General features: G+C 42.7%; 2 protein-coding genes and 1 long non-coding RNA gene across 6 annotated transcripts in view; 1 reads left to right on the top strand and 2 right to left on the bottom strand.

Annotated features, from left to right (window-relative positions):
• Nucleotides 1-5,635, bottom strand: part of DCDC2 (doublecortin domain containing 2) — a gene marked incomplete at both ends in the record, with an annotated part of 63,012 nt that extends 57,377 nt beyond the window's left edge. The window contains 1 exon segment of the mRNA XM_080609662.1: nt 5,343-5,635. Coding sequence (XP_080465788.1) covers nt 5,343-5,635 — 293 coding nt within the window.
• A 2,135-nt stretch (nt 5,636-7,770) lies between these two features.
• Nucleotides 7,771-12,987, bottom strand: LOC308232992. The gene is made up of 3 exons (XR_013958933.1): nt 12,857-12,987; nt 9,941-9,999; nt 7,771-8,544 (listed from the first exon to the last, which is right to left on the bottom strand). It is a non-coding gene; the product is annotated as an uncharacterized lncRNA (long non-coding RNA).
• Nucleotides 12,942-26,259, top strand: MRS2 (magnesium transporter MRS2). 4 transcript variants are annotated; one of them, XM_080639436.1, is made up of 12 exons: nt 12,944-13,238; nt 13,610-13,683; nt 15,486-15,522; nt 16,098-16,210; nt 16,655-16,828; nt 17,503-17,633; nt 18,319-18,435; nt 21,109-21,261; nt 22,313-22,430; nt 23,205-23,318; nt 24,394-24,536; nt 25,864-26,259. In XM_080639436.1, exons 1-11 carry the CDS (start codon nt 13,034-13,036, stop codon nt 24,502-24,504), a joined length of 1,347 nt encoding a protein of 448 aa, XP_080495562.1. In that variant the 5' UTR covers nt 12,944-13,033; the 3' UTR covers nt 24,505-24,536; nt 25,864-26,259. The 4 variants fall into 4 exon arrangements, with proteins under 4 accessions (XP_080495564.1, XP_080495563.1, XP_080495562.1 ...); XM_080639437.1 differs by lacking the exon at nt 25,864-26,259 and having other exon boundaries at nt 12,943-13,238; nt 24,370-24,507; XM_080639435.1 differs by having other exon boundaries at nt 24,394-26,258.
• Nucleotides 26,260-27,109: the final 850 nt, after the last annotated feature.

The raw sequence follows: 27,109 nt of genomic DNA, 5'->3' as shown, positions 1-27,109 counted from the left end.
TTACTGTTGCCAATGAATGGGCATATGATGACGGTGCATTCCGTGTAAGTTTTCGCCACATGGGTCGTGTACGTTCGACTTCATCTGGGTCTATGGGTATATCTCCGTTATTCGGTTTGATGTGATAGATCATCTCTACGATGGCTGATTCCCTCAGAGACTGGATGCCTTTGTCTAAAGTAGTCCACTTGGCCGAACGACTCGTAACATCGTCCTTGTATGGAAACCTTTCTTTCACAGGTGCCAAGAGCCGCCTCCAAAGACTGAGGGACTTTTTCTCTCTTGCAATTGCTTTGTCAATTCCCCCTTCTCTAGCAAGTGATCCCAGCTGCTTGGCTTCCGTACCTCCTAGTTCGTGACCATCGGCCCCATTGTCCCAGCTTCGGAGCAACCAGGTGATGATGTGCTCCCCTGGTTGATGGGTAAAATCCTTTCGCATATTCCGTAGCTCGGTTGAGGTCCGAGGTCGAGAAGTCACCTCTTCTTCTTCATCATGTGATGATGACTCCTGATCAGATGGTGGCCCGGGTAGTGAATACAATGTTTCTCCATCTTGCTTCACCCTTCTTGCCTCTTTTTTGCTTTTTCTCTTGCGTAGAGGGGCAATCGATATTGGTACGGATTGGTCCTCTGGTTTAGCTGTAGTCATTATCACTGTGGTTTGAGTAGCGACAGTACTTGTCGCTGGGGGTGGTGTAGCTGCTGTGGTTGGGGCTGGGGTAGCTGCACTGTCTGTTGCAGTCGAAGTTTGAGTAGCGGCTGTACTTGTCGCTGGGGGTGGTGTAGCTGCTGTGCTCGGAGCTGGAGTAGCTGCGCTGTCTGTTGCTTCGCCCTCAGATCCAGGGACATTTCTTTCCTTTTGAAGGTGCTGGATAGCGTTGAACAAGGCCCGGTAAGCATAGGCCAAGCCCCAGCACGTTGACATGATTTGTCCCTCTCTGGTATGACCAGGATGACAGCACACCTCATTTAAGTGTTTTACTAATTCTTCTGGATTTTGCACTTGTTCAGTGGTGAAATTCCAAAGCACTGGAGGAGCCCACTGACCTAGATACTTGCCCATACTATCCCACACACCCTGCCACTCATGGCTGTCCAACCTCGGGGAAAATCTCTCGGTCCCCCTATTTTGTCGTCTAACCCCAGACAAGACCCAAACCCGACTCTGCTTAACTCTTGAGATCAGACGTAATGGTTGTGGACAAAACACACTCTGTATGCGTGCCAACATGGTGACCCCCATCACAATCAGCAAACAGGTCTCAACAATATTAAAAGGCCACTCAAAAATTTCAAAACTCTCAAACGATGCTGTAAACGGTCTGGGAGGGGCACTGGGAGGGTAAAAGAATGTCTCCTTCAAAGGTTGACCACCCAGGAAGGAGAAAAAAGATGTATAGTTGCTAAGCATTTGTATTATATACCTCCCAAAGTATAAAGGTGGTGACCACACCGGGAACATAAGCCAGATCAGTTTCATGATCATTTTTTCTATTGTATTACAAGTCATTACCATAAAATACAATGAGACAATAACCTTAGCCCAAGCCCCACACTTGAAAAACACTAACACAGCAAATACCGGCTCTAAGTAAGCTACGGCATATTGAGACTGTGAGATCAAAACCAACAACTTTGAGACCCAATAAATAGCATTGTGACGAGTGACTATTAATCCAAAACGCTGAATGCTTATCACAAATATGATTAGACACACTCCGGTCAGATCTGTTGTTATCTCAACCCTTCGTGCCCCACGTTGGGCGCCAAAAAAGAACTGTTGTGGTTTAAGCCCCGGCTGTAAATTAGAACCACGCAGTCTACTTCCCCCCCACCCCCCAGAGGGATAGGGAGGAGAATCGAAAGAATGTAACTCCCACGGGTTGAGATAAGAACAGTCCAGTAACTAAGGTATAACACAAATCACTACTGCTGCCACCAATAATAATAATGATAAGAGAAATAACAAGGGAAGAGAATACGATACCGCCCGCCGGAAAAGAGAGCCCGACAGAAAGAGCACGTGCCCTTCCAGGTAGCTCCCAGTTACATCCCCTGGCATGACGTGCTGTGGTATGGAATACCTCTTTGGCTAGTTTGGGTCAGGTGTCCTGTCCCCGCTTCCTCCCAGCCCCTCCTCCTCCCTGGCAGAGCATGAGACTCACAAAGTCCTTGGTCAGTCTAAACATCGGTGTTATCAGCTTTGTTCCCAGGCCGAAAGTCAAAAACACAGTGCTGCAACAGCTACTAAGAAGGAGAAAAACTGACTGCTACTGCTGAACCCAGGACACCCAACAACAACCAACCAAAAAAAGGAAGTCTTAAAGCCTACAAGACTAACAAGAAATAAGCTGCTGACCATGGTTCTTGTTCTCTGGCACCAGTGAATTATTTTAAGGAGAACTAAGAAAAGTGACAAAGAAAAGCAAATATATAGTCAAAGGCTTAAATTCGTTATGCAGAGGTCTGGGCATTCAGCTGTCAAATTTCAGAGATCCACGAATCAGAAAAGGTTTAGACAGTGCCAAAGGCTTTTCGTGGGATAATGGCACTCAAAAAAAATTCCAGATCAAAAAGTTAACCAAAGTATTTCCACTTGCTAATAAAGCAGAGATACTTCCACTCAGTGACTACCTAAGTCAGTGATGGAGCTACAGTGTTGTTTCAAGAGACACTGCCAGGGAGAGGAGAGGACAATCTACCATTAATTAATGAGCACAGACACAAATAATTGGGCAAAGGAAGGAAGAGGGCAGTGTAGCATGCTGAGAAAAAAAGCTAAAAGGTAAACTACCTCTAGCATAAATAGTTTTCCTTCAGGAAGCTGAAAGTTGGGGAAGCAGTCTCCAGGGGTGCAGCCGTGAATGTGCATTCTCCCTCACCACTGCAATATCTACAATATACCAACACACCTCACTGCATATACACAAAAACCCCATGTATTCATTTAGCACACCCATAAATGACAAAACAAGCTGAAAAATATAAAAATACCTAGCACTGGCTGGTAATTCTTACTTTAAGGAAAATTTCTACATGTTTTTCTAACAGCAGAAGGCTTAAATGCCAATTACATTATTTAAATATTAAACGTATCAGCAGCTTATATTGACTACATACCTTCAAAGGTATATTTCATCTAAATATATATATTGTATCTAAAGATGTTAAGATTCAGTGCTTGGAATGAGAGTGTTAAAGGAGAGCAAAGTTTAGTCTAGAAATCACTGCAGACAGGGAAGAAAAAGATTCATTTCTCAGTATAAGACACCTGAGAAGAAACAAATGCACTGCTTGAAGTAGAGCAATGACACTTTCAGCTTCTGCTTTTCCTTGGATATTCTCTCCATTACATTCCCTCACATAAGTGGCACAAGCCACCATTCCAAAGTTCAGTCTATCACAGCAATGAACGTGTTCAATAAGCACCACTGGGGAAAAAAAATAATGTACAAACTTCTTGTTGCTGTCAGACCAGAGGCAGATCCTTTAGGGCAGATGCTTTGGTCTCTCGCAGCTGCAACAGCTTTTATCATGGCCTGTGACACATACAAAGACATACGCTCTTTAATTCCTTCAATGTCTTTCAGAAAACTGTGCCTTTCAATCAACCCATGCTCTCCTCTGACTTTTCTGGATAAGATGTCTCCCTAATTATCATTCTGTCTACAATGCAGTTAAGAACAAGATCAACATTAAGCCCTTCATCCTGTCATAAATAATGCTGGTAAAAGCATTGCCAACATTTACAGCACTATATAAATAAATAAATACTAATACTGAAGAACTCCGACTTTGAACACAGGGATGGGAAAGATCTCAAGTCATCCTGTTTATCCTCCCTACAGTACAGGACTATGGCATACTATCAAGGGATATACAAACCAATCTTCTCTTAACAAGTCCTTTAGGCTAGCTTTTCTTAAGGTATTCTCTTTGGTGACCTTAAATTCTTAACTATATTGTTTGATGTTGGAGCCATAAAAGTCTGAAAAGCTCTCACCATAAAACTCTGACCATAAAACACAACAAGACAAAAAAGAAATGCTTTTTCCCACCCAACATAAATCCAGAGTGCTCAATTCTCTACACAGTCCATGCTAATGCCAAACACTTACTTACATTTAGCCTGTCTGTTGTACATAAAATACATTTAGGGAGGTGAAACATGATGTGCCAACAGCTAACAACTTTAGGCTATCCACAGAATCACAGCATTTAATACCAAAAAGATATGGTAGATCTTTCTTGAGAAATTAACATTGCATTTGACATGACAGTACAGAGGGAGAGGGACTTATATTTAGCCTGTCATATCTTTCTCTCTTGCTTTGCCACTGAAGTGTAAGAAGCTTAAATAAATGTTGAGAAGCAGCCAATGACAAAAATGGTAAGAGTGCTGATAGAAATCCTGCTCATTACACAGTTTTTCTCCTGAAACATCATGAGCTCTCCTGGAAAAAGTAGTGTCTTGAACTCTGCAAAACCAAGATGAGCAAGGTCCCATAAAGCTGCTAGTTTAGCATATAAATTCCTAACCACCTTCAGAAAGGGACTGTTAATTTTGAGATTTTGTTGTTTGGGTTTCTTTAATTCAACTGTAAGAAAAATGCCCATAAAGAAATTCACTGTCAGAATTAAGAACCATTACTGATCACATGCAGAGCCACTCAGGAGCCACACCTAAAAGCCCAGATCTCCTCTACAGTATTCTCCTAGTCACTGATTAGAAAACAGAGAAACTGTCATCTCAATTCTGGGTGTCAAGGGAGGGAAGAGAAAGCAGTCATCTTTTAAGTAACAGAAGGGACTCAGATATTCTGGTCATAAAAAGTCTATATACCTACCCAGAGAGGTGGATAGCTAGGTAAAATAGTTTAGACTTTATAAAATAAGCAAGAAAGTGTTGGGAATTAAATTCCCAGGCTCATCAGCTTCAGAGCAGGACTGACAAGACTCCACCTTTCTGTAGCTTTCTCCCTCTTACCATTGAGCACGAATACTGACAGTCACCCCTCAGTTAAGCACACATATCACAACATCATGCCATTGCTGCATGTCCTTCAAGTTAAAAGGCTGTTTCTCCTTTTCTACCATCATGTCAATGAAATGGCACTATGTGACTGATGGCTGCAGCAGCCTTTCTGTGGCTTGCAGCTCCTGTGCAGTTTTATCTGTTACAAGCACCTTTCCTTTCGCCTTGGGATGCAGTCATTTAAGTCCTCTTTCTGCAATGCCTAATAAAGGGGGTGGGAGCCTTCTAAAGTAACACCACAGCGCCAAACCCCAAATCCTGATATTCAAGTTCCATACAAATCTTATATTACTTTTCAGCCACTCACTTGAGTTTTTTGAAGGCTTCCCTGCCACCAGCCACATACTGCTCTCCACTTTGAAGCTCCTCCAGCTGCTGGACACGATGCCCACCCCGGGGGGTATAGATGTTACGCACAGCTCCGAAAGGTGCCTTCACCCCAGCTGTCACCTCTTTCAGGAACACCTCAAAGTTGGACACTTTCTTCTCACTGATGACAATACGGTGCCCCGGGAAGAAAGGGTCCCCGTTGCGATACACCAGCAAGCTCTTCACCGTCGGCTGCGAGAGCCACGACCCCTTCGTGCCAGTACTAGTCATGCTCAGTGGCTTCGGACCTCCCGATGCCTGCACCCGTTTACTCAGGAGACGACTCCTTCTCGAGCAACCCTCTCACCTCTGCCCTGTCAAGCTCACTGTCAGGGGTGAAGCGCACACACCCAGGCCGGGCCTGGGCACCAGGGCCCACCTCCAAGGAGGCAGAGGAGGGAGCCCGGCGCCGCGGGGAGGGACCACAACCTCCCCAGGGCTTGCGGCACAGCTCAGCTCAGCCTCTCGAGAGCGGCTCCTCCGTGGCAACCAGCTCCTGCTGCTCCCTCGCACCTGGGGAGGTTAATGCCGATTTCACTAACTCGGGCAAAAAACAAAAACAAAACAACATTGCATGGAGGTAGATCCTACACAGCTGGAAAATGGACTGCAGGGGACCTACGGCCTCCCAGGGTATTTATCCTCCAGCCTTGCCATTACGGGAAGCGACTTGCCCCTGATACCCTGGTTTCCACGGGGAACTTTATCCCGCGTTTGTTCGTCCTCCCCCTTGCCCAGCCAGGCGATAGCCTGGTAGAAGCCTGACGGACCCAGAGTCACCGCACAAAGCACGGCTTAGTAATTCACCGGGCGGTGGCTGGGGGAAGGAGAACGAGGAGGCGTCGTGTCTAGAGGCACGGCGAAAGGCGCAGGGGCAATGGGGACAGAGCATAAAGGGACCAAGGGCTCCGCACATGAGCGAGCGAGAGTGGGTAGTCCCCGCTCTGCCTCCTCCCCAGCAGCTCAGGCGCTGCCTACTGACTGGCGTGTCGCCCTGCAGCGCGCTGGGGCTCCCTGCCACAGGGGAAGATACCGGCCACTGCACTGCCCTCAGAGGGAGCGGCGGCGGAGGTAGAACGTTGAGCCGGCTTAGCGCTCCCACAGCGAGCCCGGGCAGGGAGAATGCGGTGGCCGGGTCCGACCAGGCGAGGCGGAGCTGCCGTGAGATGGCGGCTCCACACAGGCGAGCGGCCGGTAAACGCCGTTAACCGCCGGTGACAGTCCCCCGCGCCGCCGCGGAGGGGCCGTCCTTCGCATGGCGTTGGTGAGTACAGGATTAACCACTCGCAAGTCTGTCCCTGACGGGCTCTGGCCCCGCCGTGATGAACCGGAAGTTAGGTGGTGGCAGGCTGAGTCTGCGGCCGGCAGAGGAGGAGGGTGGGTGAAAACCACGTTATTTCATTCATACCTGGCCAGCACTTCTTGGGGTTTCTTACTAAAGGGGTCAGTTATTTCCTTCTCAAGAATAAAACAGACTTTTAATAGACCTTTTAGGTCAAGGTAACGAAAACGCTAGGCAGGTGCCTCGGCGTGGAGGCAAGAGCAAGGCTCACAGGAGTGACTGCTTCAGGCACTCTGCCCTGGCTGCTTCTGCATATTCCCTTGCTGAATCTGACACATGCTTTCTCCACTGGAGATTTAGTTACTTGGTGCCTGATAATTGCCTTTCGTTCATGATTAACATCTAATGATTCCCACGTGTGTGTGCGGGAAGGTCCATGCATGAAGCAAACGAACCACTGAAAAGTCATACTTGCTGTTATTCTTTCTTTACTTCTTGTCAGTTACTAAAAATCCCACCTGAAAATTGGATCTTTGCTGCAGGTCACCTGTTGCTATTTGCTGTTTACACTTCCTGCTACTCAGAAATAAAGCTGGGCCATGATTTTGCAGGGGAAGAAATACCAGTGGGGTTGAAATTAGGTTCTTGGACCATAAAAATTAATTGCATATATTTGCAGACAGTATGCCAACTAACATGATGTCCTCTGAACATTTTTTTGAGATGATAGGTAAATGTGGACACGGTGTGGGTGCTTTTTCCCAATTCTACCATCTGAATGGGCAAAATTTGTTAGTAACAGAACTAAGCTGCACTCCCCCTGTGTCTGGGTAATTTTATTTCGCTATTTGCACTGGAATATTTGAAGGCTTTTCAGTACTCCCTGTTATTCTTTGGTTGAGTAAGTCTGCTATAATTTGTTCTCTTAAGCATCCAGGATCAGTCACAAGAAGTAATATCACTCCTGCTGAGCTGGCTCAAACCTGCAGTTCTGTCTGGGAAATTTCAGTTAATGAGACTCAGCGATGATTTGCCCTACTAAACCAAGATCAATTTGAAATACAACATGAACAGTAGCCTGATAAATCAGAAGAATATCCTCGGGCACAATTTATTTTTAACAAAAATACATCAACAAAATGAAACAAAAACAATAGACAAATGTCGTGGTTTAACAAAATGTAAATGTGGACAACAAATCGTAAAGTAACACACCTGATTCAAAGAACATGATGTAAAGTCAAATGAGATTATGTTGTAGTCTTTCTTAAGTCAATTTCTATAATTCTACATAGTAGGTATGATATAGCATGTATAAACCCCACATTTTTATACCTATTAAGAACCAGATCCAATGGCTGCCAATATCAAAAGACTTCCTTAGGTTTCACAGATAAATATATTGGATCATGAAATCATACTGATACCATTTAAATCTTAAACTATTAAAAAAACTTTGTAAACAAATGATCCACTTGAAGCTGCGTTTTCTTGCTAATTGTCAGCCAAACATCTCCAGACTGTCCAGTGTTTGAGAAGTAATTTTGGATATTGCATTATCAGAATAGTAGGCCTGTTTAATCTCAGATTAATAAAATTTGTAAAAAATCAATCAAGAATGGGTCTTACAGGCTTACTCAATGTACAGGTGAGTCTCTGGTGTGTCCAGACCACCAAAATTGTGACTACAGATAAGTTTTGTTTACTTGACAACACTTTAGGCATGCTTGGGACATGCCTTTTGGCCTACTTTTTAATGCTATCTGCTTTGCTCTTTCCAGGAAGCTGCATAATAAAATACAGAGACTTTGATTCCACTGGATTTTTGCCACAGCTTGGGTACAAGAAGCCATGAAACCTGAGAGAAAATAAACAGAAAATGCCTTAAATTCAAACTGAATTCCTTTAACAGCCCCGTTTCCCCACTTGTTGTCGCAAGACTATAACTGGTCTAGATCTTCCTACTTGGAATTGCTTAGTGTACAGTAACGACTGTTCTTCCAAATGGATTTTAACACACGTGATGGAAAAAATTTTTCTTCCCTTTTATCTTGCTTCCTTTGATGGGAAAATTACCCCCCTGCTGTGAGTTACAACAGGGCAGTTAAGCATTACAGAAAGCAATTTCAGGGTGAGGGAAGTCAAATATGCTGTTACTGGTTAACAGTTAAATTTCTGTACTTGCTGCTGGTTTGCTTCTCTCTAATAAAGGGGAGAACCAAACATTTACCATCTGCAAATTAATACTGTTTAACATTGATCTGTTGCAACCTGAAATGAAAAAATACATTAAAAATATGCTTATGTTTAAAAACCAAAAATGCTGATGACCTTCACACCATTCTGCAGTCAAGTAGTGATATGCCAACTATTTGTCTACTATTTTGTGCCAGATTCTACCACTTAAGGTGATCTTAGGCCTAATTTGCAATTACACATTGTCTTTGGCATAGGTATAAGCCACTGAGTATTTTACTTGTGCATCCATTTTGACACTTGAGCTACTCCAGAGTACTGTTGGTCTTTACCTATAGCCATACTATTTACAGTCACTTTTGTGGATTGCAATAAAACATCCGCTGAATGATACCAGAGCCCTAAAGCATCCTGGAACTGGTGCGCAAAATCTTTGTCCAAAACTGGGAGCACATTATAAATACTTTGCAGAATTGCAATGCAGAATCTTGTCCATAGTTTAAACTTTCCATATCTGATAGCAATGCCTCATAAAGACTTCATCTTTCAAATTCAGCTGCTTGCGTTTCTGCCCTCTGTTCCTTTACTAGTGCTGCTGTGGAATCTCACTGTTTTCCTGTTCTTAAGGCACCACCTTGAAATTCAGCCCCTGAAAAGCAACCATGACTGTCTAGTGCACAATGGGCCCATTATCTCCAACAAGTCTTTTCAGGATGAAACATTTTATTTTCTCCAGTGATAGGAACAAAACAAAACAAATCCAGAGTATTTCCAAGGTTAGCATGTTTTCTGTCTTGCCTAAGTGCAACCACTGCCCAAAAGCTAAGAAAAACTCAAGCACTTCAGCTTCATAGCAGCCTTCATTCATGAGAATCTTCTCTTTCTAGCCTTTGCAGGGCTGGAGCGCTTATCCCCACTATTGTTTCAGTTCCTAAGCAGTCTCCTGTCACATTCTCCACAGTAACGAGGCAAGCTGCTGAACCCACTGATGCAATTAATATAAATGCAGAGACACATAATCTCTTTGTGATGGAGCAATGTCAGACATCTCATCTTACTTGGAGTTGATGCATGAGGCCACGTCGGTCAGGTCAAGTGTCAGGATCACATGATGGACCTGAAGTCAATGAGCACACGTTGGGGGATTACATGAGAACAGAGCCATAGCATAGTGACATAGCATCAAATAGGGTCACTTTTTCTGCAGCAAAATGCTGTGAGGTCTCTGGCATCTCAGGACCAGGAGCGATTTTGCAGCCTGCTGCAGGTCCCTGGCAACAAGGCTCAGTGACAGCAAAACATGAGGTCATGAAGACAGGAACATGACTTAGTGCTGAAGACTGGCAGAATGCAACATGTTTCTAAATACAGAGAACAAAATTCAGCTTGTTCTATTGTACACAGCCCTGAGACTCACACTTAATAATTACACCTTTGTGCAGTTTATCTAAAAATCAGACTAAGCAATAGCAGCCACTTTATTCCCAGTTGTAATTCTGGGGTGACTGGACTGTCTGAACTGACAGTTTAATGTATATAAATACTGGGTAGTTCAACTTTCAGACACATGCACTAACTGGAAGAAACAAAATACTGATGCAGTTGGGCACTTGTAAATTTTAAAACCCATGTCATAGCAATTTCACATTCTTCTATAACTGCAAGATCAAAACCTCCTTAGAGTACCAGGATGAATTATTTTTCCTTAAATAAAGCATTAATCTTAGTTGAAGCTACAGCTTTTGATGACACGTCTAGAGTTCTAACCATTCTTGAGAGAGCTGAGATAATAAAGGGTTACCTAGGAAAAAGGCTTTTGCAAACCCTTAGAGGCACATGAGGAAATAGTTCTCCATGGAGAAGCACATTCCAGGGGGTTAGCCTGAGGTAAAAAGTTAAAAAATATCTCTCATGTGGTCTTTGTATAGGAAGTGAAGTCATGCTCTCTAGGCAAAGATTTCTAAGTGTGTAATGGGAGCCACCTGTGATCAAGGCACCTGACACTATCAATGGAGTGTTCCTGATTCATTCATGCAATAGAAATTATTCTAAATATGTTATAAAGTTTTCCATGGCGCCTTTTCTCTCTAATTATTCAGCTGCACTCATCATCCACTAGACACTCATCTACTGTCTGGAAGCAAGCTTACGTTTTTCTGGTTAATCTGCTTTTTGTTTGTGTTTTGTTGTTTGTGGGGTTTGTTTGTTTGTTTGTAAAATGGCTCTCCTGTGAACATATTTTAGGAGAAGAAACAGGTAATAGGTTTAGGCATGTCACTGTATATAAACAGGACTGATTAAATGTACAAATCATACAGTAGGGAGGTGATTTCTCCGTAGACAGACATCTATATGCCTTTCTACCACAATTCTCCCCAAAGTTCTCTAAGGTTTTCAGCAGAGATTTATGAGGAGTCCTCTGATGACACCTGTGATTTCCTTCTCATTCTGTGGTTTTCTTTGGTGTTTCTGCTCTTCCACATACCCCAGCTGCAGTCGGACCAGTCCCTCATGTCTGCATTGGCATTCAGACGGCAGTGGAACTAATTGCTCACGTCATTCAGGCTCATGAATAGTTGTGTTTTGGATAGCAGTTTCAGGGCTAAGCGAGCCTGTGCGTGAGCTAGCTTCTCTCAGCAGAACAGAGGGCAGCCATCATGCCTGTTTGTGGTAATGAGCTTCTTCAACAAACAGCAGATGAGCTTGACTGATTAACTTTTTATTAGATACAGCAAACTGCTCCCAGCGGTTGGCACTGCAGGACAGACCAAGTACCTGGCACTTGTGTACAGCAGAAGCAACAAGCAGATCATTGGTATTTAGAGCTGCAATAAATAGATGGCAGTTTAAGATCTCCAGGTATCTTTTCTCAGCAGCAGTATAAAATTAGACATTCTGTCTGTGCTTCATAACTTAGCCCTGGCTGCCAATTCACACCAGTCTGTTGCCTTCACCTTTGAAGACTGAGGTGATGTCTGGTTATTGTCTGCCCTTCCAGGCAATTATGATGATGACTGATAATGCAGCTGTAATGAGATACAATACCAATACTCACTGACATACTGGCCTATTACAGCATACATATCAAAGTTCAAATCAATATATATTTGGTGTGAAGTTATGTCATCTTATTTCTAACATGCTTGTTGTATAAGCAGCCAGAATAACAGATGGACAAAGGAAAACAAATATATCAACCTGGTATCTTTTCCCTTTTTTACTGAAGAGTGTGAAATGTCAGCTGTGTGAAGCTTACTGCAAGTTCATTAAATGTAAATTTCTGGCCGATACTCTTCAGATGCTTCCCAAGCTTTTGCATTCCAACCATGCACAGCCAACATAAGCTGCTGTTAGATGCCAGCAACAGTGTGTGTTTATTTCCTCTCTCCTCTTGTTTGTTCTGAGCTGTCTGGTATTTCCAAATTTTAAGTATCTCTTGACATCCAGGAGTATTAAAACGGTCTAGTACATACTGCCACCTGCTGTGATTAAACGAAACTTGAGCTAAAATATGTAAGCTTTTAATTACAGCTTTTTATTAATTATAAAGTGGGACATTTGCATTCAGGCATGCGTACCCACAAACTAAAAACGTTCAATGGCCTCAGTCTACTCATATATGCTTAAGACCTTAAAGCTCATACAGTTCCAACCCCTCTGCCACAGGCAGGACACCACACACTAGGCCAGGTTGCTCCAAGGCCTGTCCAACCCGGCCTCTTAACACTGCCAGGGACAGGCCAGCCATAGCTTCTCTGGGCAACCTGTGTCAGGGCCTCACCACCCTCACAGTAAAAGTTGCCACCACCGCATGGTTTACGCCCGTTACAAACATTCCCGGAGGTCGGAGCAGGCCCCACACGCCGCGGTGACAGCAGCCAGCAGGCACAGGCTGGGTGCCGCAGAGTGTGGCTGAGCCCACCACTCCGCTACCAGCTCTACCGGGGTGCGACCTACAGCTCAATTAGGAGTACCCGTATGCCGGGGCACATCACCCGTCCCGGCTCCCTCCGCAGAACCACCACAGGCCTCACTCCTCCCAGGCTGCGTAATGGTCCTTCAGCCTGGGCTCCTCCCTCGCCGCGGCTGCGCGCTGGAAACCGGGCCGGGCCGCACTGTGCTGTCCCGCATCGTGCGGGCGCTACGCGCCTATGTTGCGCACGGGGCTGCTCCCCCGCGCCCTGCGCCGCCCTCGCGGGGTCGCGCGGAGCTGTCGCTGCTGCTGCACGGCCCGCAGCTGGGCGGGTGCGGCGGGCGGCGGGTCCCGCCTGAGGGCCGCCCTGGGGCTGCTGCCAGGCCCTGGCCGGCCCCCGGTCGTAGCCGTGCCGCTGTGCGCCCGGGGGCTGCGGTGGGCCGGTAAGCGGCGGGGCTAGGGTGGGTTGGGGCAGGCACCGCTGGGCCTTAGTCCCCCTTGCTCCCGCCGCTGTGCGCCCCAGCAGGACTCTGTGTGTGGTCTCGCAGGCGGGGAGGGAGGGAGGGAGGGGGAGAGAGAGTGTGACACCCCGGCCGGGGACCGGGAAACCAAACCGGCAGTAGCTGCACTCTCGGTGCCGTATCGGCCCCCTGCCGGGAGGGTGTCAGGTTCGTGGGGGCCTTCTCACTACCGGTGCTGCTTAGTTTCTGTGCCAGTGGTTAATGCACATGCTTGTAGCAGGGCACTGCATCATTAAAGGCAAAATGCAGCGTGCTAGAAAACATAAATAGAAATGTCTCTTGTCTTTCTCCAGGTAAACTTTATCAACATGTCCCGACAGAGCCTTCCCAAGCCACCTTAGCTAGCGTGGCACCTGTTTTTGCAGTGGTAAGTACATGCAGGAGTTTCCACCAGCAAGGGCAGCTTGTGCAAGATGATAGTACTCTTTCTTTAAAGTATCATAAGAGCAGATAAATTTCATCTCTCAGAAGACATCCGTAGTTCTCAATTGTTGGTTTAAGTTATTCTGACTTGACCTCATAGCAGCCTTCCAGTATCTGAAGGGGGCCTACAAGGATGCTGGAGAGGGACTCTTCATCAGGGACTGTGTCAATAAGACAAGGGGTAATGGGTTTATACTCACACAGGGGAAGTTCAGGTTAGATATAAAGGAAGAAGTTCTTTACTGTTAGGGTGGTGAGGCACTGGCAGAGGCTTGCCAAAGAAGTGGTGAATGTTCCATCCCTGGCAGTGTTCAAGGCCAGGCTGGACAGAGCCTTGGGTGACATGGTTTATTGTGAGGTGTCCCTGCCCATGGCAGGGGGGATTGGAAGCAGATGATCTTAAGGTCCTTTCCAACCCTAACTATTCTGTGATTCCATTCAGTGTTTGTCAAGATGTTTTTCTAAGATCCAGTATCTGCTGGAAGTTCTCTTGCTTTAATTGTGAAGGCAGGTCAATTCTTGGAAGTGCTGCAGCCAGAAGCTTTCTTGTTAAGCTTGTCAAGGCTTGCTAATGCCTTTTAGAAATATTAATCCTGGGTTTTGGTGGCTGCAATTCTAAGCAGACAATTTTGGGAAAAACAAGGTCTATATATATTCTTTTAAAACAGTTAATCTGAAAATCATTTGCACACTTCTTGATTGACATTATTAGTGCATATGAGGGAAGGGAAGGCCTTCTGTTGGAATGAAAAGCAGTCATTCTGCAACAAGGTGCATGCACGTAGGTCCTTGTGGCCATGTATGCCCCTATTGCAGCTCTACTGGGATGTGTGCGTATGTATGTTTAATTCACAGAAAGTTATTTTTAAAGCCAGTAATATGGAATTAAGCTACATGGTTTATGAGCAAAACGGCAAACTTTCTGATTAAACCTGACATTGCAGTTTTTCCAGTGAAATAATTTTACCCTATGAGATACAAGTGTTACATGAAAAATCTCAATGAGAAGTGCTAAGATAAGAAGGATTTAGGTGTAGGTTACTAGCTGAATAGCATATTAATGCAGTACTTGACATGGGCACAAGGCCTAACCACCCAATTTGTGGTACTCTTCACTTGTAAAATTGTATTTGTAAATTTTTTAGATTGCTGCAAAGGATATAGCAAAATTTGTGATCTAGAATGTAAGATGCTCCTCTGATCTCTTCTCCCTGGTGTCCAGTGACAGGACATGTGTGAATGGTTCACAGCTATGCCAGGGTATGTTTAGGCTGGATGTGAGAAAGCATTTCTTTACCAGGAGGGTGTTCAAACACTGGAACAGGCTTCCTAGAGAGGTGGTCAATGCTCCAAGCCTGTCCATGTCAAAGAGGCATGTAGACGATGCTCTTAATAACAGGCTTTAATTTTTGTTCAGCCCTGAAGTGGTCAGGCAGTTGGATTCTGTAATTGTTGCAGGTTCCTTCTGACTGAAATAGTTTATTCTAAGTCTGATCCTCTGTAAATTACCTTTTTCCCAAGGTTTACATAGGAACATGGTCATATAGATGACACGAGTATTTGGTGTGTGGCAATCTGGTGCAACTTTTTCTCAATTGGGGTGAACTGTGAAGAGAGTGAAGGTTGGTTTTTCTTCATAATGTATATTCCATTTGACTTTAGGCAAGTGCAAACAGTTTTAGAAATTGATTTTTTGACATACAGTGGTTCTGTGAAAAAAATGTATTTTTTTTTCCATTCCTTTAGATGAAGCTTGACAAAGAGGGAAATGCTACCTATTTTGGTGAGTTTTCTTTGCAGTTTTGGTTAGTTTTTGTCTTTTTTCCTTGTCCAATACAGAAGAGCCCAATTGGCAATTTGCATGAGATAGAAAATTGTATTTGGGATACTTTTGTGTAGGATGTTGCAACGTGTTCTTTGTTTTGCTGCCTTCTATTGGTCTTCATAGCATCTTTACTGTTACAATTTTTACACATTTTTAAGTAATATTTTGAAAATAACATATACCATCTCTAACAGATGGTCATTTTTACTTTGTCTTTTACCTTTTTAACAAACATGCAGCTTTCCTCACCTTGTATTTCCTTCCTTTGAGACTTCTCAAATGAGTCTCTTCGTTTCTGGCATGAAGTTAATTTTCATGGCCAACTTTTTCACTTATATCTGATTTTTTTCTCTTCCCACTTAAGATGCAGTCTTACAGACTTCGTATATTGAGGAATCAATGGGAGGAAAACTGTTTTAAAGATAACAGCTTTTTCTTTCCTTCTATGGGACTTAGTAACACAATAAAATGTCGTTTCAGAGCATACATGCTTGTTCCCTAAATGTCTCCACTTTAATATATTTTTCTGACAGAAAAGAAGAAAACAGAATTGTACCAGGAATTGGGTCTTCAAGCTCGAGATCTAAGATTCCAGCACCTAATGAGCATAGCAACTAGGAACAACAGGATCATCTTGAGAATGGAGGTGATATTTTCCCTGTAGTTGAGTGTAAACTTGAACCATGTCTTATCCTTGCACTTGCATTTTCTTGCACAGTTCTTTTAATACCAGTTTTCTATGAGGTGCAGTACAGCAGTAAATGTGTCTTTGGAGCTCTGCCTAGCAATCAGAGGTATGGGTTCACCAACAGTACATATTAATGACAGGAGAAACATTACTAATGTTGTCATAGAAGTAAAGGCTTACACGGAGCTTCTGCTCAATCATTCCACCACTGGCACAGTGCTGTGTCTGAACCATAGGGAATGTATTAGTTTGCAGTTACCATGAGATTCTGTTATTTTCCTGCCTGGAAAGACATTTGAAGAATGGCTTTATCAGAGCCTAAATTATCAAATGTGCTACACAGTTACAAAATATCTTGAAAGAGGTGGTTTTTCAGACTCTTCTATGTACTGTCTTTTTCAGTTCTTGAAGGCTGTCATAACACCAGAGTTTCTTCTGATACTAGATTATCGTAATTTAAACCTGGAACACTGGCTCTTCAAGGAACTAGCATCTCAGCTGGCTGGGGAAGGTCAGCTGGTTACATATTCCCTGCCCTTTGAATTCCGAGCCATAGAAGCAATCCTGCAATACCGGGTGAGCTGTCTCATTTTGATTTAAACAGTTTCTGAAGTTGTTGCTTCATAGAAAGGACAGTATGGTTTTATTTTTGTGTTACTATTTATACATACACATTTGCATACGTATTCTGCACTTATGGTAGGAGCGCTTTTTGGTTTGTTTTTTGTTACTTTAGTTTTTATGGGTTTGTGTGTATGTGTTTCCATTCCTTTCCCAAGAAAGCGCTAATTGGATGTGATGGCTTCACCATCATTTGGACAGTTAAAAACAAGACAGAGTACCTTTCTAGAGACATGCTGTAGCTGAAATGGAAGTCACGCTGAGGTTTCTGAGGTTTTTGGCCTCTTGGGCAGGAGTCAGATAATGATTTCTAGATATCCTTTAAAATCTGTGCTTGCTAATGCTAATATGGCATTTCTAGGCAAATAGTGCTTTAGCTTTATCTGCCTTATTGCTGTGGTTGTCACTGGGTTTCAGTTTAGTGCAAATCTCTATTATAAAATACTGTATTTTGCACTGGCTTTATCTTGTAAGTGATATCTCTATAGCAAGTATTTCCTGGGCATTGGAGAGCAGATTGTGTTAACTGCCTGTTACTGTGAATTCTGTGTGCAGAGACAGGAGTCAGTAGTCCAAGTCATTCTAAAGGGATTGCTTTAATTCTTATGAAGGATCATGTTGTTACCTAGATCAGCAGACTACAGGGGAGACTTAACAGTTTGCAGCCTCAAATCCTTGAGACACTGGAAGCTCTAGTGGACCCCAAGCTTTTGTCTGTGGATAGGAGTAAACTACACATTCTCCTGCAAAATGGCAAGAGGTAAATAAGAGTAAGCCGTGAAGAGCTGAGAAGACGACCATGGAAAATTATGTGCAGTGAAATGTTAGAAAAATGGTATCTAATATTAATTTTCTAGATAACTGTAATGCTGGGTTGTGTATCTTATTTCTAAATGTAAAAATTGGTATATGAAAGATGAGTGATATGGGGCAAAATAGAAAAAGGGAAGCCTATTCCAAGTTGTCATAAATACAGTTGAGCTTCTTAAATAGCATCTGACAGAACAAAATAATACCTAAGAGAACAAAATAACATCATGAAAATGTTTCCTGTAATGTAAAACAAGATTAGCCTTTGGATCTGTGCTTTAAGGTTACTAGTTCTCATATACCGGTACCCTTCTGTATTAGCCCCTCTGGTATATGCTTGCTACATGCTCATAGAGTGCTTGTTTCCTCTAGCTTAGGAATATATCCAGAAAACACATCTGAATCTCTTTCAGTGTGTGTCTGTAGCTCACTGGTCCCCAGACAGATCACTGCTACTGCTGAAGTGTATGGCCTGTAAGGAATTTTTTGAAGTTGTTCTTAGAACCCTGCAAGGAAGTCTTCCCTGGACAGTCTTGTCAGGCAAGGGTGCTGGCTGGCAGACTCAGTTAAAGATTACCTTTGTGCACTGGTGCCAGTGAGGATTACTTGACCTGTTTTGCCTGTTCTTTCTTCAGCTTGTCAGAACTGGAAACAGATCTTAAAGTTTTTAAAGAAACAATTCTGGAGATCTTAGATGAAGAAGAATTAATAGAAGAGCTCTGTCTATCTAAATGGACTGATCCACAAGTATTGTATGTATATTTTGAAGCCTCATACTTTTTTAACAGTGTGATTTGTTTTAGAAGAACTTGAACACTAAACTGTGCGTTCCCTGCCAAAAAGCAGAAAGAAAAAGACTTTTATTTCTTAAAGCCCTAATGCTTGCTGCTTCAGGAATCACTGTATTTGCCATTTCAGAGAGGGATTGCATTAACACTAGTTATACTATGCAGTTTCAAATAGTTCTTGGCATAACAGGCCAGCTCATCCAGTATGTAATGGGATGGGAGCAGGATGGCAGAAGGAGAAAAGGCAAAAATGTTAACACTTTCTGGAAGAATTTTGCTCATTTTAAAGCTTGTCTTAAATATGTCAGACACCAGGCTTCCTTTGTTAGAAGTGTTCTGAACACCTTTCTTCTAGCTTTTTGCTTACCAGCAGAACCTGAAGGAAAGAGGCCCTGAAGCAATCTTGTGCATCTGAAGAGCAGCATTTAAGGAAGGGTGTACATGCAGAAATAGTCCTATTGCACTCCCTCAAATTCTGGTGAAAGACAGCAGCAGCAGTGCCAGTTGCTTTAACAAAAACTAAAAAGCAAAAAGAGAATGTGTACCAGACCCCAGTATGTTTTGGGTTGAAGTGTATTTAAATCTTGGGCATACAGACGTGCTTTATGTTTAAGCAGATAACCAAAACTGCTTTTCAGCATCCTTTGTGAAGTTGCTGAATGCTACTTTTGTGTAACCACACTGCATGTGGATATTAGTAGTGTTCACACAGTAGCATGTGTTTGAAATCAGGAGGTAGTTTCTTGTCCTGCAAAGCTTAGTCTAAATGTGCAGCAGAAACTCGGTATTCCAGAAGTGGGACACGTTTAGCATTTCTAGTGTATCTGCTGGAGCAATGTCAGGAGGGCTCTGAATTCAGGGCTGCTCCTGAGTCAGCAGCTGGTCTTCATCCTGGTTTTGCTCACAGCCTTCCTCTGTACTTAATGGAATCTGCTGGCAGCTCTCTTCTTGCCTCATGGTAGATAACGTATAGGGAACATCTAGGAAAGTTACCAAAGTAACCTTACAGACATGTCAGGAGAAGCCTGAAGTCATCCTTTCTTTCAGACACCATTGCACAAGGGAAGGAGAGGTGGTGGTGGGAGGCTATGCCATGCTACAGGGTGCAGAGGTGATCTGTGTGCAAGGTACACCAGGAAATACTAGCCGTGGCAGCGCATCTGCAGGCAGTCAGTGTGTGGACAGCTCTTGGCTCCACGATTGATGCAGGTGATAAGTGGTGTTTGCTGAACTCAAGAAGTCTGAGAAGGCGTGGAGTAAGCCAGTGAGACATATAGGTGCCATCAGTGATCATTTGAAGCAGCAATGGTGAGCTGAACCCAGAAGGACAAGATGATTTGAGCATTGTATCTTTGTGCAGAGGCATGGCAGACTGTTGAAAGACTTGTGAGACAGATAGAGGCTAGTTAATGAAAGCAAATCAGGTGGCAAAGGCCATATGCCTCATTTCCCTTTGTATATCCACAGAGAAGCCAATGTAAAGGTACTCATCAAGTAGGACCTTGAGCTGAATCTGTAATACAGCAGATAGTGCTCTAAGACTTTTAAGTCTGCAACTCGTCTCTGCGTGCAATAAAAACCTCAAGGTCAGAAGGGCTCTAAAATCAGCCTAGCTAACTCAAAGCTTCTGCTGTATAAGACAGAAACTAGGGGCTCTGTTAAAGCTCCTCAGGGAGCTTATGTGTGTTGATTCTTAAAGCATGTCACTTAGTTTCTTGGAAAACCATTTCAGAGAGGTTCCTTTAACAGCAGTGCGAAGAGGAGATTCTTTAAAAGGTTCAGTCTCTGCAGAAGTGAGGTTATGCTATAAAATTAAAAAATGATGAAGAATCTTCCTGGCTTTGCTGCCAGTTTCCAGGCTCTTGTGGATCTCAGGTGCCTCAGCTTTCATCTACACAGCAATCCAGTACACCACCAGAAACATACATACCTGTTCCCAGAGAAGGCTGCTGCACCAGCAGCTGGACCATGAAGTAAGATTAGTTTCTCACAGACTTCACCTAGGAGAGTAGCATCTTCCATTTGATGCTCATTCTTCAGCTGTTTCATGATCCAGAACATGCAGTAATCACTGTGTGTAACTGAAACACCTTACAACTAAACTTTTTGAATATACCTCTAAAACATCTGCCTCGCTGTGTAATTGTGTGTTGACTTGTTTTAGGCTTGGAGTTGTTGACTGTACTGTTACCAGCTTCCACCACTTGAGGGCACCACGAAATTAAGCATATCCTGTCAAAACTGTCAGCACTTTATAATAGCTTAATAATAATACAAACACGGTAATATAAACTTTATAAATAATATAAAATCAGTGTAACTTTATAACTTTTTAATACCTGAAGAAGTAAGATTTGTGGTGCTGTGCATGTCTTGAGCACATCCAATGCTAACTTTACTCAAAATAATCAATTGCCTGTGCTGATCAGCTGATACATAGAAAAATATGCCTTTTATTTGAAACTGTTTGTATTGATGGAAGTTCCTCACTGAAAAGATTGAATTTTGAGATCTAGTATCTGACAGCACTCTTGTTGGCTGTTCCCTTCAGCTCGTACGTGCCTTGTGTTAACACATCAGTAATACACTTCTATACCATGTGTAGCTAACCAGAAAAATATAAATTGTTGCTCACAGTGAGGAGAGTATATCTGGGATTGACCATGCAGAGGAAATGGAGCTGCTGCTGGAGAACTATTACAGACAAGCAGAAGATCTTGCAAATGAAGCTCGTGAACTCAGACTGTTGATTGATGACTCAGAAAGCATAATCTTTATCAACCTAGACAGGTTAGCTACCTTATCTTCTGGACTGCCAACAGCCGGGCAGAATTTAATGTTGCCTAGTCTTTCTCAAATCCACCTACAAGGACAGTTGAGGAATTCTGTCTTCATGGGGGTTCGAATGCACTTGCAGTCACAGCACAAGAAGCTGCATGACACTTTTCTTGCAAGTGAACTAGATAAAGCAAAACAACAAGACACCCTAACTCGTATGTATGAAAAGCTCCCTAGCTAGGTAGGCATTGGTTTTCCGTAGCAGGAGAAACCAAGCTTCCCCTAGATCCTTCTGAGGAGCTACACGCTAAAGGAAATCCCTGCAAATATAGGGGCAAAATAAAATTTTATTCAGGAAAGTTCACTCTTAATTTAGAAAACCTGAATTATTTAAGTCTGGCTGGGTAACACAAGTTGTGTTATCACTCTGTGGGGTGATAACAAGAATGAATAACTTTGGAGTGAGTATTGTCTCTTGCTCTGTATGCTACAGTTTTCACTACTAGTCAGCTTTCTTACTGAAAAATGATTATACCTTGAACTTGTAAGCACCTACCATTCTGTCTTTGAGGTCAGCATTTAATGCTCGCTCTTCTCTTTACTGGGGAGCTACCTGTATAAGCAATTGGTGGCTGCCTCATTAGGAAACCACAAAAATCCATTTGGGGAAGACCTGAATATGGAGTTCTCCAAAACAGGCTTGTTTATAGTCTGCAGCATTTACTGATTCTACTTCATTGTAGGTGTATTCATCTGCAATTTTTGTTTCTTGAGAATATGGACATATACATTCCAGCCAGTTAATGGTGCCAAAACATGAATTTCTGTGAAAATTTACTGTTACTCTATGTATAAACACCTGTGTATGCTCTGTGTATAAATCACCATAAAGTGAGTGATGCTACCCTTTATACTGTAGTTTCATGAGCTTTCTCACTGGGTTGTCTAATTCCAGCGTGACTTCCTCTCTTTCACTGTTTGGCTTTAGTGCATATGGAATTTGAGAATTTGGGCAGCAAATCAGTTCTTGGGTTCCTCTTACAGATGTTTCTCCCTTCTTTAGCCACCGTAATGTGATGATGAGACTGAATTTGCAGCTGACTATGGGGACTTTTTCTCTCTCTCTCTTTGGACTCATAGGAGTTGCATTTGGTATGAACTTGGAGTCATCTCTTGAAGAGGTAAGGAGCAACTGTTGGCTTTTATCAGTGACATAATACATGGGCCCTACTTTTATAGTGTATTTTATATTCAGTACAACTTCTTTCCATAGGTAAAGCTCCAGGTTTATTATATTAATGTGCAAATATAATTTACTCTGGTGATTCATGCGTTCATACCATCACTTTTTTGTAGGTGAATTACTATGTATGACTAACTGCACAATTTAGCAGCCTTTTTTCTATGTCATGTTTGTGGAAAAGAAACAGGAAGACAAATTTGTGGTTATATAAGGACTGACTGTAAAAGCAGTATTAAGTTGTCTTTAATGATCATCTGTTCTTCTGAAGGGGACCAGCTTTGTCTTCCAGATACAAGGGTACCTGGCAAGTACTCAGGGCACTTCCAGCACACCACAGGAAATACTCTGCTGTCAATTACACGTTTACACCTGGAAGGGTTCAAATTTACAATTGCACATGCTATCTTTAAAACAAAACTAACCAAAGCAAAGACTCTTTCTTTTCAAATCCATTACATAGAAGGGTTAAATTTTCAAACTTCCTGATGAAGGAAGGAAAACTGCATGAGACAGTAACAGAGTGATTCCTAAATAAAATGTTTTGCTGCGAAACAGCCCTTTTCCCAAGGTAGGGCTTTGCTGTTGATGGTAGAGAGTTTACCACTTCCTCCCATGAAGGAGGAGAACTCTGGTGGGGAGTGTGAGATTATCTCTGGATAATCCCTTTTCTGAAGAGAGAGTTTTATGACTAATGCGAACGTTCTGTTGGTAGGACCCCAGGATATTTTGGCTGGTGACAGGGATTATGTTTCTGGGAAGTGGTCTGATATGGCGACGCTTGCTTTCCTTCCTTGGGCGGCACCTAGAACCTCCACTACCTCCTCAAGTACGTATGGCTGGCTGGGTTTCTGCTTCAGACTCTGCACATACAGCGGGAAATAAGCCGTTGTAGAGGGGTGGGCTGCCGAGTAGGGAGAATTCAGCTCGGTGTCTGCTCCTAGGCAAAGGAGGAGGTTCTCCCTAGCTGGGCTGAATGAGGTGGGAAGCCCCAGCACTGGCAAAAATACACCTGAGCAGTAAGATACTGCTCACTGTTGAAGCAAAGCTACAAGCTGTTCCTTGAGAAGCACTATTACTTTAACCTGGCAGTCCAAGGGAAACTGAGGCTAATGGTAGAAATAGCCCTAATTTGCCTTCTAACATAACTCTTGATCTTGTCCCTGTCTTGTGGAAAGAAAGCAAAGATAAAAAGATGATAAGGACAGGTACTAGCTGTAGGAACTCTCCAGAGAATGATCCAATTGTTGTGATGTCCTGACTCCCAATCCAAAGTGTGTAATAGCATCTCACATGCACACCAGCTGTCTTTGCCATCGATGCTGATGGCATTTTTAGAATGCCACTGTACCAAGCTGTATGAAGATTTCCAAGGAGACCATCTTCAGATTAGCAAGATTTTACATGGGTTACTTTCCCTGTTGACTACCATTTCCTCCCAAGGCTTTTGGGACTGTATTGTCCACCTCTGTTCTGCACTCTGTTTGTAACTAGAGTACAGTAGACTACTAGTGGTACTCTAGTACAACTAGAGTAGGGAAGTACCAGTGGATTCAAAAGTTAAATTGCTACAAGTGATAAAAGAAGGGGAGTGACAGATAACTCCCCTTCTTCCCTCCCCTCCCTTGCCATTAAGGCAGATAGGAGTTTGTGCGGATTGCTGACTGTGGCTAAAACCAACAGGATTACGCTCAAGTGTTGTTCAAAACCAACTCCAGCACATACTGACTTTGGCTTGGAGAACTACACTGAAAGGGATTAGGGAGGGGGGAGCCAGAGCCAGTGTTCTGAAAATTAATAGAAGAAAAATCAGTGTTTGGGCCTCTGTGAAGACGTATTTCCTTCTGCTGCATATAGAGCAGCTTCTCATGTAATCACAGGCTGTTTTGTATTATCTTGCCTAGGTTCCTGCAGTTTTGAAAAAATCCCAACCCGCAGCTGGAAGAGTGGACATAAAGAACAACCTTAAAACAGAAACATTTGGGCTGAATAGAAGCACATTAACAAACCAATAGAACAGGAATGAAGAGACTTTTGTTGTTACAAGGTGGACTTTGGACACTTCCATTTGTTCTTCCGTACTGAAAACTGCAAGAATTTCTAAACTTGCTAATTTAATATATTATTTTATGCCAAAAAAACTATGGTGAGATTTTTAATGCTTACATACAAAAGGAGAAAAACACCAAGGAAAAGAGAGATACGCTTTCACAGTAGTCTTACCTCACACCCCATATATGTTCCATTAGTTTTCTGTATTGCATACATGTATTTATTTTGGGGGCATTTCTGTCAAATACTTCTTCATGTAATGGCCTTTCTTAGAACAGTATTTTCAGCTTAAAGGATGGCAGCAGCCAGTGTTCATTAATAATTCTTGTTCTGAGCTGCAGATTTAGGAATCTGACTTCCAGTGTCAAAGAAAAAAAGAACACCTGAAAATGGCCTTTTTAATGATTTTTTTTTTTTTTAAGGCCCTTTTTAATTGCAGAGAACAGATTTTCCAAAGCAAAAAGCATACCTGCATCTGTCCTGAAGCATTGCCTCTAGATTGACAGTAACGAAAAATAATGTTTCCGTTATTTCAAAAGAGCAATAACAGGCTTTGAAATGTAGCTACTTATCTTGGGTATTCCTTAACAATTAATTCAGGTCCCAAAGGGTATGCAGTTTTAGTAACAGGAAAAGCAGCCTGTTGGTAACACACCTTGGTGCTCGATCTCTGATACACCTGCAGTGTAACAGCTTCTCATGCTGGTAAAAAGCACCAGACCAGTTGTTGGTTTCTCCTAAGCTGGGCTCTGCTTTCCCTTTTCTCTCCAAGACAAGACAAAGCATGGACTAGCCTGCACCACAGTGTCCACTTGTGTCCTGTGGTGAACTGAAGGAAGGAGTAAAAGTCTTATGCCCACTACTTGCATTTTTCTTAGCACTTACCTCTGAACTCTCAGAGCATAGTTCTCTGCTGGTTTCTCTCAGTCTGTAGAGGGAGCATGAAATACTTCTGAATCAGGTCACAAACTGTATTTCTTGTTTGAGCTTTTTAAGCTCTCTGTAACATACAGTAGCAGCTCTTTAGGTGCCACCAGATAAATCACTGTATTGGTAGGAATTGAAAAGATGGTAGCAGTGAACATTTTCACTCAGGACTAACGAGTCAAAAATGGAAATGAAAAGGTACATAAATTAAAATTATACAGGCCTGTGATCCTAGTTTGGTTAAAATCAGTTTTATGTAATTGTTTTTAAACAGTTGTTCTTGCTCTGTGTGTGACTTCAACTACAGATATAAAAAGGCATGAGAAGGTGAGAAAACTAATGAGATTTGTAAAGTTTTTGAGGTTTCTAGCTTGGGTTGTTTTTTTTTTTTTCAGGCTTTTTGCTAAGCAGGTAGAGATGTAAGAAACCTCTAAACTGAACAGTCTGGTGGAAGAAACAATGGCTCACATACCTTGGTTGATAAACCCAGGAAGGCTGAGTGTGTGATACGGATGCTGATGTTTTCAACCAAGCTGTAGTTGCATTAGGCCAGTACAGAAATGTGTTGGTGCAGCTGTTTGAGAAAATTCTCAAGTAAGCTTTCCAAGCTCTAGCTTCTGCGCAGGGAGGCTTCTGTGAACTGTATTGACTCCTTTTCCTGTACCTAACTGACTTAAAGCACAATAAAAGCACTGATCGAAAGATGCATCTTTTAGAAGACTGCCTTTCTCTCTGCAGGCATACACAAATGTGTAATGGTTTTCTGACAATTCAAGCAATCAAAATGCATTGACATGCAATAAAGTTACCATGAGATCACAGACAGAAAAAACCAAAACTGGTGGAAGCTGTACATTCAGAATGGAATTTCTATAGAATATACTGGTTTTGCCCATTTTCATTTTAAAAGGGAAAGTCTATTTATTTTCCCCTTACAAATACACTGCTTGTGCAGAGGTTTGTAGGTACTCTGCTCCCAGTTCCATCCAGTTACTACTTTTATGAAGTTCACATTTAATTTTTTTTTAAATCTAATTTTTTTTGCTATTTGGGCAAATAAAGCCTCCATATAGATGTTGGAACACAATATACACCAAGCTGTTCATCTTGCCTTTTTTTTTAGCTCCCCTTAAACAACCTCTCTCAGACAGTTCCTAAGAAGGTAAGTTGGGATGTGTAATCTTGGAGTATAGCCTTTAGAATTCTGTGCTATTCCACTGATTTGCATTATTTAAAATAAGAATACTTTAGATGTTTGTGATGGAGGCAAGAGAGAAAATATATGTGTCAGCAGACTAATGGTAATAATAACATCACATCTTGCTGCTCAAGTCGTTTAATAGATAATTGGTGAACACTGTTAAACCTGCATCCTACAAAATTAGTGTTAATTAGTTGAAGACAATACTGTTACCACTAAAGCTATTAACAATTCTAAGTTACACTGGTCATGGAATTGCACATAAAAACACAAAGGGTGTCAGAGCAGTCTCAGCCATGAGTGTGAAAGCAAAAGCATTTCCTAAAACTTGGTCAGTCTTGCTTGTACTTTTTGCCCTGCGAGATCCCAGCTGTTCCACACCCTGAATGCAGACCTCAAGATGTGCTACTGCTTGGCACCCACCTTTCTGTCTGGCTTAG

This window comes from Psittacula echo, assembly GCF_963264785.1.
Source record: "Psittacula echo genome assembly, chromosome: 2".
NCBI lineage: Eukaryota > Metazoa > Chordata > Aves > Psittaciformes > Psittacidae > Psittacula > Psittacula echo.
Note: the sequence above shows the minus strand (reverse complement) of the source record. Positions and strands in the feature narration are given on the sequence as shown.

What these genes read in the sequence shown, in the direction of transcription:
- MRS2 (XM_080639436.1), top strand. Translation starts at nt 13,034, where the DNA reads ATGTTGCGCACGGGGCTGCTCCCCCGCGCCCTGCGCCGCCCTCGCGGG. An exon ending in AAGCAATCCTGCAATACCGG is followed by an intron (nt 16,829 to 17,502) that starts GTGAGCTGTCTC and finishes GTTGTTACCTAG; the next exon opens with ATCAGCAGACTACAGGGGAG. An exon ending in CTCCTGCAAAATGGCAAGAG is followed by an intron (nt 17,634 to 18,318) that starts GTAAATAAGAGT and finishes TTCTTTCTTCAG; the next exon opens with CTTGTCAGAACTGGAAACAG.